Genomic DNA, 20,514 nt, shown 5'->3' on the forward strand with positions numbered 1-20,514 from the left:
GCGAGTGTGGCAGAAGCTTAAACCCGAGTAGGTGGGCTATGACGTATGGGATAAAGAGGACTTGGTACTTAATGCTATGGTTGGGTTTCACAACCTTAATGATCTTTTGTAGTTGCGGATGCTTGCTAGAGTTGCAATCATAAGTGCATATGATCCAAGTAGAGAAAGTATGTTAGCTCATGCCTCTCCCTCATATAGAATTGCAAGAATGATTACCGGTACTTGTTATCGATTGCCTAGGGACAAATAACTTTCTTGTTGACACAAATCCTTTTATTATCTTGCAAAGTACTTCTAGTTTTATTCTTGCAAAGTAGTTCTAGCATCGCACCTACAAAATAGTTTCATGCCTGTTTCCGATAAAGCAAACGTCAAGTGTGTGTAGAGTTGTATCGGTGGTCGATAGAACTTGAGGGAATATTTGTTCTGCCTTTCGCTCCTCGTTGGGTTCGACACTCTTATTTATCGAAAAAGGCTACAAACGATCCTCTATACTTGTGGGTTATCACACCCAAAACTTGAAAACTCAATCACACAAAACTTAACGGAACTTCGTGAAATAGATTAGTATGGTAAAGATCAAACCATTCACTTTGGTACTGTCAAAGACAAGATTCATAATTGTTCTCACACAATGCCTGTTGTACCTTATCATTTCCACAATTTATATCACTTAATATAAGCTATGAAAGCACTAAAACAAGCAAACTATGCATTGAAAACAGAAGTTGTAAAAAACAAAACAGTCTGAAATGATATGAACAATGACCATAGTTCTGTTACTCCAAAAATTCTTAAAAATTAGGACATTGTAGGAAATTTGTATATCAATCATCTGTAAAAAATTCATAGGCACGCCCTGCTGGGTAGTGGGGCCCATGGGAAGCTCCTCCACCGACCTTCAGCTCTATAAATACTCTAAAATCCCCAAAACCTAGAGGAGTCGACGAAACACAATTCCAGCCGCCACAAGTTCCAAAACCATAAGATCCAATCTAGAGGCCTTTTTTGGCATTTTGCCGGAGGGGCAACGATCACGAAGGGGTTCTTCATCATCACCCTTGCCCCTCCGATGATGCGTGAGTAGTTTTCCACAGACCTACAGGTCCGTAGGTAGTAGCTAGATGGCTTCTTCTCTCTTTTTGATCTTCAATATAAAGTTCTCCTCGATGTTCTTGGAGATCTATTCGATGTATTGACTTTTTGCGACGTGATTGTTGGGATCCGATGAATTGTGAGTTTATGATCAGATCTATCCATGAATATTATTTGAGTCTTTCCTGAGCTCTTTTATGCATGATCTTTATAGCCTCGTATTTCTTCTCCGAAACTTTGGTTTGGTTTGGCCAATCAGATTGATTTTTCTTGCAATGAGAAGAGGTGCTTTGTGACGGATTCGATCTTGCAGTGCTCAATCTCAGTGACAGAAAGAGACATGACACTTATGTATCGTTGCTATTAAGGATAAAAATATGGGGTCTATTCCTACATGAATAGATCTTGTCTACATCATGTCATCGTTCTTGTTGCATTACTCGGTTTCTCCATGAACTTATTACACTAGATGCATGCTAGATAGCGGTCGATGTGTGTTGTAATAGTAGTAAATGCAGACAAGAGTCGGTCTACTAATCTTGGACGTGATGCCTATATACATGATCATTGCCTTATCGTCATAATTATTTGCTTTTCTGTCAATTGCCCAACAATAATTTGTTTACCCGTCGTATGCTATTTTCTTGAGAGAAGCCTCTAGTGAAATCTACGGCTCCTAGGTCTATTTCCTATCATATTATTTCCAGATCTATTTATCCAAAATACCAAAAATACCTTGGTGCACTTTTTCTTTACTTATTTTTGTGTGTTTTTCTTCTAGATCTATTTATCAAATCTCATACAATTTAATCTATCTCAATACCAAGGAGGGATTGACAACCCCTCTTATGCGTTGGGTTGTAACTTTTTGTTGTTTGTGTGCTGAGTTGTTTACATAGTGTTGCTTGGTTCTCTTATTGGATTGATAACCTTGGTTTCATAACCGAGGGAAATACTTACAATTTTTGTGTTGCACCACCACCTCCTCTTCGGGGAATTACCAACGCAGATACAAGCAATCCAGTACACTCTCATCTTTTAGGCAACCCAGGAGAAGCAAACTGACAGTACTATTCATCCAACTCCAGTACGTACAAGATATAGAGCAACCATAGATGGTGCACTAGCTGATTCACATACGCATGCACGTCATGATGATGAGGACATGGCAGAAGATTTGTAGCTCATGCCAGCAGATAATCTTACCTCTTGAGATAGCAACTCCCCTGTTGACAATTCAGATAAAAATCATGAAGCAACTGATCCCGAGTCAGAAAACGTGGCCATGAACATTTGCTCAAAACAACATATAGTAGCAAGGACAAACCGTTCGAAGCAGAAGAGGCGAGGTGAGTGCGGACCTACTTTGTCACATGGTTTAGAGAGAATGATAGTAAGGATCGAAACTAGGATGAAGGTTGACTTCATGGAGGGAGAAAACATGCCTATTGGCCCTCTACAAGCAGCAAAACTTACTTCAGAGGTTGGTTATCAAGTCAGATATCATTTGCCATTAAAAACCAAGTGGAACGAGTATAATGCAAAGGGGAACACACATATGCTTCCTGAAGTTTTATAGTCGGTGCAGGTCAGCCATAAAATGAATCTGTTTTGCAATTGTACCATACCACATCATTTTATCTTCGCACTCTAAATGTTGTAACATGCATGTGTGTATGATGTCTGCAGTTAATGTTTGATTTTACAAACAACGCTCCATTGGTAGAAGCGGTAACCAAATGGATCATTCAGAAAAGCGTGCGGTCACACCGGCACCGACTTAAGGCGATATTACAATAAGGTTAAAAATCTTACTGATGAGCAAGCATCATAGTTGAAGCCATTCACTATTACACATATAGATTGGAAAGATATAGTAAAACGGTGGAAGGACGAGCACTACCAGGAATTCATACTTAATCTGTCCATTCAAATTTTACTATACTATATCGACGAAACTAAATTTATGCTTCAATTCATAGGAGATCTGTGCCAAGAATAAAGCAAATTGAAGTGCTATGAAGCTCTACCAAACTATTCGCTCTAGACGCTACATTGCAACTTATCATAGTAAGGTAAGCACTCCAACTTCCTACATGCAAATTAGATTCTTTCCATAAGTATATGGCATGTGGCAGTAATGTTCATCATGTCATGTTTGATATACTAGTGTAATGAGGAAAGCCAGAAAGCTATAGCTATTGAATTTTTTAAAGCAATCCACGCCAGAAAGAAGGATGGGATGATGAGTACGCTTGCAGCAACAACACTCGTAAGCATTCTGCAATTTTTAGATTTCACATGTAATGTGCCACCCGAAATATTATGTTTCTAACACCATACTAACAATGCTTCAATCATACTGCAGAAGGACATGAAGGACAAGCAAGACGCAACTCCAATAGAAGATGATGAGCCAAAAACAGATGTGCAGATTGTTGCAGAGGTTCTCAAGGACATTACCAAGCATAGCACGCTCCTTGCAAGCATGGGAGTCTTCTGCCTCCAGGCAAAAGACAACCTCTCATGAAAGCATGAGAGAGCTTGAAGAGAGGCTTGCAACTCAAGAGCTAGCTGTGAGATCAGGAGCTGATAGGTATCAAGAAGAGCCGAATACAAGAATAGTAGTGCGGTAATAGGAAATCAAAAAGCTCAAAACAAAGCAACAAGAAGAAATTACAGCTCTTAAGAAGGAACAAGAGGATAAAATTGCTTCTATGGAAAAGAGGCAATCAGATTTGGATGTCACTTTAGGTTTTGTCTTAAGGTGATTATACAACGGCTCTGATAACAGGATGTCACGGCCCACTTTGGGGGCTCTAACAATAACATGTTGCAACCCTAACGGTGGTCTTCTTCGTCTGGAAAGTTTGGTGGTCCCTTATTATATTTTGTAATATGTGGTACTCTGTCTATTTCCTTTTATGTCGTGTGTGATACTTCCTCAATTGGATGATCATTATTATAGTTGTGTTAATCATGTGTGTTTTCAGCGTTATTGAAGGTTATTTCATTCTTATTTTTGAAATTTTACTAATTTTCAAATTTGAATTTAAATTTAAATTTGGTTGCCAGTTGCAACACTGAGCAAATTGCGATAGTAATAGTGACAGAAATCCATGCCATCACTAGCTTCTGGACCCACGTGTAAGCAGCCATGTCAGCATCTAGTGGGCCCACATGTCAGGATCTTTGACCGGTCAAATCTGATTGTTACTGACGACCACCGCCAATGATAAAACCTCGCCCGGGCCCAACTGCATGTTGCCACGTCAACATCTTCTAGGCCCCTATGTCAGAAACATTGACAAGTCAAACATGGCGGGTCAGTTGTTAGTAACACATGTATCATTTTTTAGTCGTCGCAGAAGATAGCTTCGTCGACAAATTTGGGTTCGTCATCTAAGTTCTTGCGTGACAGTGGAAGTGGTACCGTAAAAGAATTATTTTATATGATGACGCTTCAGTGAGGGAGGGGGTGACGGCCGGAAAATGTCACCAGACCATATTTGGTGACAGAAAATAGTTTTACGTGACACAAGTGAAACGTTGCAAAATAGCGACGGTTTTGTAGTGGTGTTCCAAATCTCGTACTTTGAAGAACTAAGGGGTGTATTTCCCTTGCTCTTGTCCCAGGAGGCTTACCAGCAATTTCTTTTCTGCCAACGGTAGTTGTAGGACATCAACATGTCTTGTAATAATGATCTTTGGGTTATCCCTAGAGCTCAAACTATCGCACATCCAAGGTGTACCGACTTCTCAAAGGGTAATTTGTTCCTCTTATTGCCTGGTTATGGAAGACTTGTGTGCAACGCAAGCACCAAGTTTTTTTCCTTGCTACCGCTCATGGATAGCCTGAATACCAGGGCCATGCTGCAAAGAAAGATATTTTACTTATCATCATATGATTGTATCATGTGCAATGAACATGTTATTGAGGATATAGAGCATCTCTTCCTTGGTTGCCCATTTACAAAGCACTGTCGGTATTATTTGTGCTCATTTGTCCAGCTATCCGATGATCTTCGTGCTCATTTGAGACGTCTAACGAGTGCTTTAGACGTTACCTTTTTTATGGACCATATCATCGTAGTGTCTTGGAACATTTGGATTTCCATAATGACTAGATCTTCAATCATGGAGTTCCTAATCTTTATAGATGTAGGAAGGATTTTAAAGATGAGCTAAAACTTTTTTACATAGTGAAAATAACTTCATATCCAAGCCTTATAGATAGGGTAGCCTCATTCATGTAAGTAGTTAGCATGTGGCTTGTTGTAACTGCACATACCTTATTTGGTTTTCATTTTATGAAATTCATATACGTAATTCACCTATTGTCTTCCGTTACAAAAAGACATAGTCACTATTTGAGGGAATGTTTACCCGGTCCCAAAAATAAATATCACATCCTGTTTTCTTATGTTAAACTCCACGGTGAACAAAGAAACCTTTGACAAATCATGAATATTGGTAAAAAGAATAGTATTCCATTTGCTTAAAACTCTGCCGTCGTGAAATACATAAACTAAAGTGAGAGCTTACTTCGAATCTCCCATCAAGGAATACAACTGTGAAAACATACGAGTACAGAATTGAGATCAAATTGCATTTCAAAACTTTTGAACTGGAATTAAATAAAGATGACATCATCACCCCTTCCCCATGTCCACCCGTTGGACCGCGAAACCACCGTTATATTGTTGTGCTGTATAATGATTCTTTGTTTGCCATTATGGTTTTATATCATGATGACCCGCTGAGTTGTTCCACGATAATTGAGCGTTTGACCTCTATTTCCCGCTTTAAACAATGCGAGAATGGATTAAAATGAGAAGCCAACAAAGATTCGGTAACACAGTTCACAGACGTAAGTTTAAGTTGATTTACATATCATAACAAATTACTTTTCTATATAAATGCATTTCTGCTGAAAAATGGCCCAATATACTACTGATTAAGAACCACAGACTAGGGATAAGATCACCGTCCCGCAATTTTGTGTCATTGGTGGAGCCGATTATATATTGACCATTTGTCAACTTTTTCGCCTACTAATAATCATCAAGTTGCAATAGATAATTAAGCCAAGTCGGAGCTAGCTAGCATGCATCATGAGTGAAACTTCTACTACTTGGCTATTGACACCTCCCGTTTTCCGCGCGCAAAGGAAAACAGGGAGGAGGCGAAACTAGCTATACGTCGTACAGTGGTCCGTCCATGGCTGGGTGGATCTTCTTCGTGACGACAGACACGTGATCGAAACATAAATACACGCAGGCTGGGCAATGCAGCGCCAGTACTGGCTATGGCTAGCAAAGCGGGAAGCGCGCATAGACAGAAGCGAGAGGCCGGGGCTCAAACGAGGAATGAATTAATGCGGCGGAGCCATGGCATGATGAGCTCACGTCGGCCGTTCTTGCCTGGACCGGCACTAGTTCCTCGATCGATTCATTCCACTGATCCTACTCTACTGGAGAGCCCCCGCGCGCGCCTAGTCGACCGGCCGATCGATCACGTTGCATGACGCACGTCGCCCGAGGCCAGCCACGAGCTGGCGCAGCGCAGATGGGTGGCTTCTGGCCGCGATCGATCTCTGATGCCTTCCTCCGGCCGCTCCCCCCACTGCCGCACTGTGCATGCCGACGTGCTGCCGCCACCGGCCTGCGCCTGCGCCTGCGTGGACGGACGGGAAGGGGAGGGGAGGAATGCGGCATCAGGGGGTAGGAAGCCGCACCGCTTGTCGGGTTGCCTCGTTCCGCGCCGAGAATTACTAACCCCCAGCAGCAGCAGCCAGCCCAGCGGGCGGCATCATCGTGTCGTCGACGCAGGGGCCTGGCGCGCATCATGGCGCCGGCCGGCCCGGGGATCTCATTCCGTCTCCTCATCCCATCCTCCGGTCCAGTCCAGTCCTCCTGGCTATGCTAGCCATGGCCTCCTCTCTTTAATCATGGGCTAAGATTTGAACTCGATAACCATAGTTGCTAGCTGCGGAGACGAGATGAGTGGTGCATTAGCCTGCCGCTGTTGGCGCGTGGATTCTCTGTTCGCTTCAATCCTGCGCCCACGCGGCCCCGGTCTAGACTAGTCGTACAGTAGTAACAAGATTGATTACACTAGCTCTAGTGTGTGTATACAAGTGCTAATCGCTGCGGCAGCAGAGAGAGAGGGAGGAGTGTATTCCAAGACACACACACAATGATTGTGTCTCTCGGGGAGGCGGGCGGGGGGAGGAGGCGTGGATTGGTAAAGTGAAGGGGGTGCTGCAGAACATGGGCCTTGACCGACCCATACACATACGCGCGCATGGCACATACTACTACGTACAAAGGTATACTACTACTACTCCCCTATGTCGTCCCGCTCTCCTTCCATGCAATCTTTTGCTCTCCTCTTTCCCTGCTCTCTTTTTGCCTGGTGTCGATCAGCCCCGTTTCCACACCCCACGGCCCCCTTTCTCCTCCTGTCTCCATTACTCCGGCCTAGTTATTATGTTACCCTACTAGCCTTTGCCCCCACAAGGCCATCGAAAGGCGTAGCAGCCAAGTTACACTACCAGGTCAGGTCAGGTCAGGTCTAGAGACCACGGCCAGCCGGCCGGGGAAAGCCTTTTCTCTTCCTCTCTCTCCTCCCTCTCTGTGTGTGAGAGAGAGAGGGAGAGAGGAATCAGGGGGAGGAGGAGGTGGCCATAATTCTTGCGAGCTCGGGCAAGATCATAAGGGAAAGACAAAAAGGCCGAAAGGCGAATCATGCTGCCACATGCCACACCCTATACAAAAGCTAGCCCTAGACACACCAGCAGAAGCATCCATCTCACTCGATCGCCCACGCAAACTCACACCACACCACCGTAGCTAGACTAGAACCACAACTAGAACTTAGAAGAACTAGATCGATCCCGCACAAACGGCTTCGATCGTGCTGCGAGCTCCTCCGGATCGATCGATCGGCCGATGGGTGCTCACGGAGATCGCCGCCGCCACCGCCGCGAAGAGGTGGGGGTGCTATTGGACGAAGAGGAGGAGGAGCTCGAGCACCACGCCAGGGCTTGCGGCGGCGCCACGAGTGGGCTGGTGGATCAAGAATTGGGTGGCTGCCAAGAAGGTGGAGGGGGCATGGTGTTTGAAGCGAGCAGTAGCGTGGGCAGCGTGAGTGCGACCATGGGCCCGCCCCCGATCATGTGCTGGCCGCCGCTGGCCCCGTCGCTGTCGCCGCAGGAGCCACTCCACGGCGCGATCCACCACCACCACAACATAGGCATCGGCGGCCAGGGCCCCTTCTTCCCGTTGCTCCCGCCGCTGCCTCAGCAGCCTCCGCCGCCGCCGCCCTTCTTGGCCGACTTCTACGCCCGGCGCGCGCTCCAGTTCGCCTACGACCACTCGGGCGGTGCGTCGTCCTCGTCCGAGCCGCTCGGCTTCGGCGCCGGGCTCTACATGGGGCACCACGGCTCCCCCGTCCACGGGATGATGATGCCGCCGCCCTTCGGGGCGTCGCCGTTCGGCGACTTCGGCCGGATGACCGCACAGGAGATCATGGACGCCAAGGCGCTGGCCGCGTCCAAGAGCCACAGCGAGGCCGAGCGTCGCCGCCGGGAGCGCATCAACTCGCACCTCGCCCGCCTCCGCAGCCTCCTCCCCAACACAACCAAGGTACTGGCTCTGGCTGCATAATAGTGCACCCTGACATATAAATTCATGCATGCAATGCGTATCTTCAACTCTAGCATGCATGTCTGCAATTCTTTCTGCACAGTGCACTGCATATAGCCAACCCAAAACATGTGTGTGCATGCGCGCGAACTCCAACACTCCATTGTTGGCTCCCCATTCCATTTCAGCATATTCTATGGTAGGAGTGAGCTACTAGGAGACAAGGGGAGGGAGGTGAGCCGCCTAGTTGACGCGGAAAAGAGAGACCAGGAAGGAAACAAAAAGCTTGCGACTCGAGAGTTACTGCTGGGCGATGGCCTCTCCGAGGAGAGACAAGCGCGCGAGCTCGTGTCAGGTACACACACTCACAGAGCGCCGGCAGCAAAGATGAGAAAAGCTGACTGTCTCGAGATCCTGCTGGTTACCGCGCGCCCTACTCCCAAGAATCCTAAGCCCCAGATCCTTCTACATGCCTTTAGCTACCTAGCTCTTCCAAACCATGCGAGTTATCCCATGCAACTGAGTTATCCATGCTAGTTAACCTTAAGCTAATAGCTAGTCGTGCTATAGTACTCTTTCATCTCTACCGGAGTAGTAGTAGCATGGAGCGAGTCGGTTTTAGATTTGCACCCCAAAGTCTTTACGGTCAAAAGGCAGCAATGCAGTGCATTGTTACTGATCTGTTGACTGTTCTAGTAGTGTTATTAGGTTCAAAAGCTTTTTGGTTTCTGGATGCTAGATTAGACAGCTTACAATGACATATACTACTGCTAGCCCGTAATCCATGGATAATACACATCATCCACCGGCTAGTGCTGCACGTATGAGCCCCAGGAGCACTGCACCGTCTAGCTAAGAGGGATTTGACCACGGGCGTGATAACGGAAGAAGCATAAAGAATGCGGGCGCAGAGTGGTGGTGATCGATGGTTTGGTGCCCCACTAAACCCCAAAAGGAAGAAACACAGATCGCTTGTGGAGGCGTGCATGCGAGCACCACCACCAGCAGGCAGGGCAGGGCAGGGCAGGCGAGCCATGCACTAGCCATTTTTTGTGTATTGATTACGCGCGCGCTGTTTTGCTTGTGCTCCCCTCGCTCCTGGTAGGAGGAGAGTGGAGGGGGAGACGTCGAGTGAGTCCCACGCTCGTCGGCTCGGAGGCATGCATTCCACGGCACGGCACGAAGCCGGACCTCCTTTTCGCCTGCATGCGTACGCCCCATCCATCATTCCCCCCAGCCTACCCCTTGCATGCATCATCCTCCTCCCATCATGCATGTTAGCGAGCTGATTTTTTAACTACTAATCAACTACTACTGGCAGCTCGCCCGCCGCCGCGCGCGCGTGCGTGCGTGCGTCCACTTTCCTTGTGATTTACTCCATGCATGCATGAATGTTTGGTGCGCAGACGGACAAGGCGTCGCTGCTGGCGGAGGTGATCCAGCACGTCAAGGAGCTCAAGCGGCAGACGTCGGAGATCAGGGAGGAGGCCTGCCCGCTCCCCACCGAGGCCGACGAGCTCACCGTCGACGCCTCCAGCGACGAGGACGGCCGCCTGCTCGTGCGCGCCTCGCTCTGCTGCGACGACCGCCCCGACCTCCTGCCGGACCTCATCCGCGCGCTCAAGGCGCTCCGCCTGCGCGCGCTCAAGGCCGAGATCACCACCCTCGGCGGCCGCGTCAAGAACGTGCTCGTCGTCACCGAGGACGACAGCATCGCGTGCGACGGGGACCAGCAGGACGAGGACGGCGGGATGCAGGCGCCCATGTCGCCGCAGCACGCCGTCGCGTCCATCCAGGAGGCGCTCAGAGCGGTCATGGAGCGCACGTCGTCCTCGTCCGGCGCCGAGGACTCCGGGGGCTCCGCCAGCGGCGGGCTCAAGCGGCAGCGCACCACCAGCCTCTCGGCGATCCTAGAGAACAGGTCCATCTAGGCTAATTAACATCCACGTACGTACGTACGTGATGATCTATCTATCAGCTGATGTGCAAAACGGAACGAAACGAAACGAAACGGAAGGAAACAACAGTTAAACACAACGTACATGCACCACAGTATCCCATAGTTGATGACAGTAATACCGTTCAACTAGCTAGCTTAGCTACTAGTTTTGGGTCATAATATCTTCTCCAGAGTGTTACTGTTTTTCACCTCTTCTCGTCTAGGTTTCTCCCCATTGATTTATATACTAGTGTTTCTTTTGTTTGTGTGGTGTGTGTGTATCGATATCTCTCCATGGGATCGATCTCAGCGGTCAGTACAAGGCTTCTCTTTTCTCTCCTTGCTGGAGTTTAACATTTTAAAACCCATATACATTCAACTTCTCAGGTTTCCCACGTTTTCAACCTGCAGATACCGCTAGATTGCATGTTTATTACTCCCTCCGATCTGTATTACTTATCGCTCAAATACTAGACGTATTTCAGTGCTAAATATATTCGTTTGAGCGACAAGTAATATGGATTGAAGGGAGTAACTGATTTGACATGTAAGTATGAAAGTATGGGCTCATTATGTCTTAGCTCGTCTGTTCGAGACAATATTGCACGGTTATATAATTTAATTGTCATGCTCGTGTACTACACATTAATGCATGTTCCAGAAGAGAAACTATGAATGTCCTGTTTGCACATAGTATACGATCAATGTCTATACATGCACCATATGCATCCAGTTCACAAAAAGTCATGTTTTGGACAGTGTCTCATGTCAAATATTTAATACTCTGACCACCAGTATTGTTGTGAATACTTAGATTGAAACTTGAAATCATATGCATAGATTTATCAAGAGAGTATGTTCTTATTATTTGTTGGTGTTGTGCATACATTGCAGTTAAAACTAGTCACAATTACATTTTGAGGACAGTGTTAATGTCCAAAACGCCACCTTTTCATTAACAAGAGGGAGTATCATTTTCTTGCTGGATCATCAAGGAATGTAAATCCCTTCAGACCGTTTCAAACCAGTCTTGCTAAGTCTCAGCCCTGAGATCCTACATTAAGATCCATGCAAAAAAAATAGTTTTTGTATCTCTTGCATGTTATGTCACTTGACCGAGACTTTGCTAAATCTAAGTAGACCGAAACCTAGCCACACCCATTTCAAATCAGTAGTATTCATCACCTAAAATGGTTTTAGACGAGTCCTACAAAGGTGGTTTATGATGGATTGGCTTCTATGTGGCATCCAACGGCATCAGTTTTTGTGTGTGGAATAACTGCATCATTTTTCAAATGCTATAGAACATAAAGTATTATTTTTAAATCTCGATCTTACCAAGGAAAAGACTAAAAAATCCCGATCTGAAATTACAAAAGAAAATCATTTAACAAAATCAAATTCAGACTAACTATTTTAATTTCTTCAATTTTTTTATTTTTAGAAAATGTATGTTTTTATATACTTTCCCAACTCCGTGTCACCGAATTGTCTCAAATTAATTTTCGCTTCTATTTGGAACATTTCCATTTCAAGATTTGGGATTCTCTTTCTCTCTCCAAAATCTAATCGTATTTATTGATGTTCCTCAGATTTTTAGATGAGATGGAGGTGATAGGGTAGACACATAGATCTGCTTTGAGTTGGTCAACCCACTTTGGAATTGTCTTAGGAGGATTCTAGTGGTTTTGAGAGTGACGGAACAATTTGTCTGTTTTACATTTTATTATGGGTGTATTGTGCGCTCAACCATACTAGAGGGGTACGTGAACACTTTTTTTTTGCATTTTTATTTCGTACTCTCTCCTTTTGAGAATAGTTGAAGTTCCAAGTTTGCCCTAGGTCAGACTTCATTAAGTTTGACCGACTTTACATAGAACTATATCTACATCTATAACACCAAATTTGCTTCGTTAGATTCATTATGGTATATATTTTCATATTATATGCATTCAATAGTGTAAATTTTGCAAAAAAATATCTATAGATTTAGCCAAACGTAAAAAAGTTTGACTTAAGACGATCCTTGAACTTCAATTATTTCAGAACTGGGGGGGGGGGGGGGGGATACTGCTTTGCAAACTGCCATTATACATTGCACTTTGTAGATCTACTCACTGTGATTTACTCTGTGTGTGTGGGGGGGGGGGGGGGGGGGGGTCGTATGTGTGGGCGCGCGGGTGTGAATTTGTTGTAGCGGCATTTTTTAGGAATCAGAAGGAGCACTGCCTTTTCATATAGAAACAAAAGGGTGAACATAATGTACAAGGTGGCACACGTTTTCGGGGGAAACGTGGCAAAACCCAAAGGAACTAAAAATTACAGATGCAACTTAGCCAATGCCCATAGTGGCCATGACACCCAAAAATGTCATCTCGCATTACTTGATGTCCTCCAGCATTGCCACCTCATAGTGAGTCATGCAACGGCCCGTGAATACTCATATGTTCTTCTCTTTCCAAATGTTCCAAATGGTGTAGATGAGCCCGCCACTTCGATGTTTACACACCTCTTTCAACTTTCTTTCGATCAACTTGCCAATTAGTTTGAAGCACTGCCAGACTAGGAAAAAAGATAGACGTAGAAAGATCCTCATTTGTCCAGGTTCCAGACGGCGACACAGAAGAGGCAATCTTGCACAAGTGAGTCGCAGATTCTGGCAGGTGGAGGCACAGTTGGCACGTCGGGTCGTGCAACTAGCCCTAGAGCGGAAGCTTGTCTGTGGTGAGAATTTTGCCATGCAGGACAAGTGAGGCAAAGAACTTGCATTTTATTGGCTCAGCGTGCGCAAACCAGATTTTGGATGATTCGAACCTGGGTGAGAGTCATGGAACTGAACCGCGCAGACGGATGCCGAAGAGTGTGAACCATTGATAGTCTTGTTCGAAGATATGGATCCAATTGGTTTGATTAAGGTGAACCCTGACTGGTCTACTCCCAAAGGGTGACATACTCCCCCAGCTACTGCAAGGACTAGAGCCTAGCCACGGCTCTGATCCAGTTTTCACCGGATATCTCATGTTGCACCGTCCTGTTTTTCTTGGAAGCAATATTGTAGAGCTCTAGGTAAAGAGACTTGAGGGCCCCCCTTCTGCTCCAATTATATAATGTAAGAAGAGTGCCTTGTGGCCGTCTACAACAGTGATGGTGGTGCACGCTGGAAAAAGATCCATGTCTTCCTGCTTGCATGAGAGCTGGGTTCCCATCGTTGAACATGTATACATGTACGTAGATATGGATTTTGTATGTAGTACTCGTAGTGTCTGTCTCTCTCTATATGTACGTGTATCTTGGATGACAAGATACCGATCACACCCCTTGTACCTATATATATGTGCCTAGTGCACGATCAATCAATTATCGATGCACCAAATCATTCTCTACATGGTATCTATAGCAAGTCGATCCTCCCGCTTCCGCTAACCCTAGCCGCCGCCTCGGGCCGCCGCCGCGATCTACCGCCGGCGCCGCAGCCACCCCACGCCGCCGCCGCCGCCCCTCCTCCCCGCGCGCCCTCCCCTCCATGTCGCGCCGCCCTCCCGCCGCGCCGCCCTCCCGCCGCGCCGCCCGCCCTCCACCGCCGCGCCGCTTCTCCCTAAGCCGCGCCGCCCGCCCTCCACCGCCGCGCCGCCTCTCCCCAAGCCACGCCGCCTCCCTCCCCACGACCTCGCAGCCATGTCGTCCAACACCTCCACCTACTCCAACCCCTTCGCGGTAGACCCTGCTGAGATCCGCAACATCAACGTTCATGCACGTGTCCCCGTGGTCCTCGATGCCTCCAACTCCACGTACTTCGCGTGGAAGACGTACTTCTCGCAGCTCTTCCGCGAGAACAACCTCGTGGATCATGTAGATGGCATCGTGGACTCCCGCGCCATGGTGGACGACGCCGAGTGGACCGCGACCGACTCCACGATCATCCGGTTGTTCTTCACCACCATCTCCAAGGACTTGTTCCACATGGTTGTGAGCGCCGGCGACGAAGCCTATGCCATGTGGGTCAAGCTGAACGGCCTCTTCACCGACAACAAGCTTCAGCGCCGCGTTTTTCTGCAGCAGGAATTTTTTGTCTGTCACTAAGATGAACAGTCCATTGATGACTACTGCCGCCGTCTGAAGACGTTGGTGGATGAGCTCCGTGACATTGGAGCCAAGGTGGATGACGACCTCCTTCTCAGCACGCTCACCGTCGGCCTCAACAAGGACTTCGGCAACGGCGCCTCCAACCTCACCTTGATGCCGGAGCCCTCCTTCCCCAAGTTTGTGGCGTACTTGCGGTTGGAGGAGCGCCGGATGAAGGGGGTCAAGAAGCGTGTGCAGCATCACGCCCTCGCCGCCGGCACCTCACGTGATACCCCTCCGCAAGCCGCCCCACCCGCGCTGCGCCAGCAGCCGCCGCCCCTCGTGCCTCCGGGGTATTTCCCCCTCCCGCCCGCGCCTCTCGCCCCTCCCGCTGCCCCCCAGCAGCCAGGCGGCGGACGCCGCGGCAACCACCGCGGGGGTGGACGCAAGCAGCACCAGGCGCCGGGGGGGGGGGGGGCTCGTCAGCAGCAGCAGCAGGTGACTCCCCCATGGACGTACGGCACCAATCCGTGGACCGGCTCGTCCACGTGTACTCGATGCCGATTCCTCGGGCTCCTGCTCCGGGCATCCTTGGGCCTCGCCCGGCGGGCCACCAGGCTCTCTTCGCCGCGCAGAACGCCGCTCCCTACAGCGGCTATGGTGCCGCCCCCTCCTGCCTGCGCCCGCCTACGGGTCCGCACCGGCCTACGGCGCTGCCGCCGCGCCGGCCTTTGGTGCAGCTCCCGCGCCGGCCTACGGAGGGTTTTACCCTCCTCATGTACCACCGCTGTGGGACCCGACCCTGCTCGCCGCCCTGCACTCCACCCCGTCACCGAGCTCTTATGGTGGCGGTGGTAACTGGTACATGGACTCGGGCGCCACCACTCACATGACTGCTCATCCCGGTAACCTCACGTCTGCCACTCCCGTTCATACTCCCACCCGTATCACCGTTGGTAACGGTTCCTCCCTACCCATTACACATGTCGGTCATATGTCTTTTCCGTCTACTTCTACTCCTGTCCATATGTCTAATATTCTTGTGTCTCCTGACTTAGTTACTGATCTTGTTTCTGTTCGTCGCCTTGCTCGGGAGAACCCTATCACCGTTGAATTTGACGATATCGGTTTTTCTGTGAAGGACGCCCGTACACGGATGGTACTCCACCGATGTGACAGCCCGGACGAGCTTTACCCAGTGCACCCCTCCGGCGCCACCACCACCCGCCGTCCCGTCGCCTTCGCCGCCAGTGTCGATCTTTGGCATGCCCGTCTTGGTCATCCCAACTCCACCGTTATGCGTCAGATTCTTCAGAGTTTTTCTTTCTCATGTAATAAGGTCGACGATCATACTTGTGAGGCTTGCTGTCTTGGCAAGCACGTTCGTCTTCCCTTTAGCAAGTCTACCGACATTTCCACCTTTCCATTTCAGTTATTGCATAGTGATGTTTGGACGTCCCCGGTTGCTAGCAACACGGGCTATTTATACTATCTGGTGATATTGGACGATTTTTCTCATTATGTGTGGACATTCCCTCTCCATCGCAAGTCCGACGCTCTTGCCACACTCACAACCTTTTATTCATATGTCACCACACGGTTCGGTCGTCCCATTCTCGCCTTGCAAACTGACAACGGCAAGAAGTTTGACAACGTCGCCGTCCGCAATTTACTTGCGTCCCACGGTACCATCTTTCGCCTCACATGCCCCTACACGTCCCAGCAGAACGGCCGCGCCGAGCGCGTCCTTCGCACTCTTAATGACTGTGTCCGCACGTTGCTCTTCCACTCCTACGTGCCTCCTCGGTTCTGGCCGGACGCGCTTGCGAACGCCAGCCTCCTCATAAACATTTTCCCCTGTCGTTCCTGCTGGAACTACACTCCTCACCAGCTCCTCTTCGGTGCGGTTCCATCTTATGATGGTCTTCGCATTTTCGGGTGTCTCTGTTATCCTAGCACCGCGTCCACTGCTCCTCACAAACTCGCACCGCGGTTACTACCTTGCATTTTTCTTGGTTATCCTCCCAACACCAAAGGTTACCGGTGCTATGATCCAGTGTCCCACTGCGTTTTCACTTCGCGGCATGTGTACTTTGATGAGCTGGTGTTCCCGTTTCAGCAGGTACTATCACCTTCGGCGTCTCCGGCGGCGCGGTTCGCCCCTGCCCCCACCTCTGGCGGACTGCCCAGCCACGCCCCGGTGTCGGCCCTGCCCGCGCTCCCTGCGTCGGCGCCCCTGGCATTGCGGCCTCCTACCTCTTGAGCACTGCGTTGGTTTTCCCCGAAGAGGAAGGGATGATGCAGCAAAGTAGCGTAAGTATTTCCTTCAGTTTTTGAGAACCAAGGTATCAATCCAGTAGGAGGCTAAGCGCGAGTCCCTCGTACCCGCACAAAACAAATAAATCCTCGCAACCAACGCAAATAGGGGTTGTCAATCCCTATGAGGCCACTTACGAGAGTGAGATCTGATAGGTATGATAAAGATAATATTTTTGGTATTTTTATGATAAAGATGCAAAGTAAAATAAAGGCAAAGTAAATAGAAAAGTAGTAGGAGAACAATATGATAAAGATTGACCGGTGGCCATAGGTTTCACTAGTGGCTTCTCTCGAGAGCATAAGTATTCTACGGTGGGTGAACCAATTACTGTTGAGCAATTGACATAATTGAGCATAGTTATGAGAATATCTAGGCATGATCATGTATATAGGCATCACGTCCGAAACAAGTAGACCGACTCCTACCTGCATCTACTACTATTACTCCACTCATTGACCGCTATCCAGCATGCATCTAGAGTATTAATTTAAAAACAGAGTAACGCCTTAAGCAAGATGACATGATGTAGAGGGATAGACTCATGCAATATGAAGAAAACACCATCTTATTATCCTCGATGGCAACAATACAATACATGCCTTGCTGCCCTTACTATCACCAGGAAAGGACGCCACAAGATTGAACCCAAAGCTAAGCACTTCTCCCATTGCAAGAAAGATCAATCTAGTAGGCCAAACCAAACTGATAATTCGAAGAGACTTGCAAAGATAACCAATCATACATAAAAGGATTCAGAGAAGATTCAAATATTGTTCATAGATAGACTTGATCATAAACCCACAATTCATCGATCTCAACAAACACACCGCAAAAAGAAGATTACATCGAATAGATCTCCACAAGAGAGGGGGAGAACATTGTATTGAGATCCAAAAAGAGAGAAGAAGCCATCTAGCTACTAACTATGGACCCGTAGGTCTGAGATAAACTACTCACACTTCATCGGAGGGCTATGGTGTTGATGTAGAAGCCCTCCGTGATCGATGCCCCCTCCGGTGGAGCTCCGGAACAGGTCCCAAGATGGGATCTCGTGGATACAGAAAGTTACGGTGGTGGAATTAGGGTTTTGGCTCCTGGTCTGATCGTTTGGTGGTACGTGGATATATATAGGAGGAAGAAGTACGTCGGTGGAGCAACAGGAGGCCCACGAGGGTGGGGGCGCGCCTGGTAGGGTAGGGCGCGCCCCCTACCTCGTGGCCCCCTGTTACGTGCCTTGGCGTAGGGTCCAAGTCTCCTGGGTCTTATCTGTTGAGAAAATCACGTTCCCGAAGGTTTCATTCCGTTTGGACTCCGTTTGATATTCCTTTTCTTCGAAACCCTAAACAGGCAAAAAACAACAATTCTGGGCTGGGCCTCCGGTTAATAGGTTAGTCCCAAAAATAATATAAAAGTGGATAATAAAGCCCAATAATGTCCAAAATAGTAGATAATATAGCATGGAGCAATCAAAAATTATAGATACGTTGGAGGCGTATTTGTTGGGGAACGGAGTAATTTCAAAAAAATTCCTACGCACACGCAAGATCATGGTGATGCATAGCAACGAGAGGGGAGAGTGTGATCTACGTATCCTCGTAGACCGACAGCGGAAGCGTTAGCACAACGCGGTTGATGTAGTCGTACATCTTCACAGCCCGACCGATCAAGCACCGAAACTACGGGACCTCCGAGTTCTAGCACATGTTCAGCTCAATGATGATCCCCAGACTCCGATCCAGCAAAGTGTCGGGGAAGAGTTCCGCCAGCACGACGGCGTGGTGACGATCTTGATGTTCTACCGTCGCAGGGCTTCGCCTAAGCACCGCTACAATATTATCGAGGACTATGGTGGAGGGGGGTGTTGGGGAACATTGCAGAAAATTAAAAATTTTCCTACGGTTTCACCAAGATCCATCTATGAGTTCATCTAAGCAACGAGTCAAGGGAGTGAGTTTGCATCTACATACCACTTGTAGATCGAGTGCGGAAGCGTTCAAGGGGATGGTGATGATGGAGTCATACTCGTCGTGATTCGGATCACCGATGACCAAGTGCTGAACGGACAGCACCTCCGCATTCAACACACGTACGGGACGGACGACGTCTCCTCCGTCTTGATCCAGCAAGGAGGAAGGAGAGGATGAGGAAGACAGCTCCAATGGCAGCACGACGGCGTGGTGCAGTTGGTGCAGCAGTACTCTGGCAGGGCTTCGCCAAGCACGTACGGAGGAGGAGAGGTGTTGGGGAGGGGAGGGGCTGCGCCTTGGCTTTTTGTGTGTCTGCAGCCCTCCCCTCACCCCTCTATATATAGGAGGAGAGGGGCAAGGGGGCCGGCCCTCTAGGGGAAACCCTAGGGGGGTGGCGGCCAAGGGAGAGGGAAAAGGGTGGCTTGCCCCCCAAGCTAGGGGGCGCCCCTTTTAGGGTTTCCCCTCCCCTTGCCCTAGCCGCATGTGCCTAGGTGGGGAGGCGCGCCCAGCCCACTAGGGGCTGGCTCCCTCTCCCACACAGCCCATGTGGCCCCCCGGGAGGGGTGGCCCCTCCCGGTGGACCCCCGGAACCCTTCCGGTGGCCCCGGTACAATACCGGTATGCCACCGAAACTTTCCGGTGTCCGTTTAACCACTTTCCTTATATAAATCTTTATCTCCAGACCATTCCGGAACTCCTCGTGACGTCCGGGATCTCATCCAAGACTCCGAACAACATTCGGTAATCACATACTTGTCTTCCTGATAACCCTAGCGTCACCGAACCTTAAGTGTGTAGACCCTACGGGTTCGGGAGACATGCAGACATGACCGAGACGACCTCAGGTCAATAACCAATAGCGGGATCTGGATACCCATGTTGGCTCCCACATGCTCCTCGATGTTGTCATCGGATGAACCACGATGTCGAGGATTCGATCAAACCCCGTATACAATTCCCTTTGTCAATCGGTACGTTACATGCCCGAGACTCGATCGTCGGTATCCTAATACCTCGTTCAGTCTCGTTACCGGCAAGTCACTTTACTCGTACCACAATGCATGATCCCGTGATCAAACACTTGGTCACTTTGAGCTCATTGTGATGATGCATTACCGAGTGGGCCCAGTGATACCTCTCCGTAACACGGAGTGACAAATCCCAGTCTTGATCCGTGTCAACCCAACAGACACTTTCGGAGATACCTGTAATGCACCTTTATAGTCACCCAGTTACGTTGTGACGTTTGGTACACCCAAAGCACTCCTACGGTATCCGGGAGTTACACGATCTCATGGTCTAAGGAAGAGATACTTGACATTGGAAAAGCTCTAGCAAACGAACTAACCGACCTTTGTGCTATGCTTAGGATTGGGTCTTGTCCATCACATCATTCTCCTAATGATGTGATCCCGTTATCAACGATATCCAATGTCCATAGCCAGGAAACCATGACTATCTGTTGATCACAATGAGCTAGTC

The 20,514-nt window shown here is 48.6% G+C and overlaps 1 protein-coding gene across 1 annotated transcript; it reads left to right on the forward strand.

Annotated features, from left to right (window-relative positions):
* The first annotated feature begins 7,674 nt into the window (after positions 1-7,674).
* Positions 7,675-10,948, forward strand: LOC123085346 (transcription factor bHLH30). The gene is made up of 2 exons (XM_044506972.1): positions 7,675-8,744; positions 10,151-10,948. Exons 1-2 carry the CDS (start codon positions 8,049-8,051, stop codon positions 10,673-10,675), a joined length of 1,221 nt encoding a protein of 406 aa, XP_044362907.1. The 5' UTR covers positions 7,675-8,048; the 3' UTR covers positions 10,676-10,948.
* The last annotated feature ends 9,566 nt before the right edge of the window (positions 10,949-20,514 follow it).

Source organism: Triticum aestivum, chromosome 4A (genome assembly GCF_018294505.1).
Source record: "Triticum aestivum cultivar Chinese Spring chromosome 4A, IWGSC CS RefSeq v2.1, whole genome shotgun sequence".
Taxonomy (NCBI): Eukaryota; Viridiplantae; Streptophyta; class Magnoliopsida; order Poales; family Poaceae; genus Triticum; species Triticum aestivum.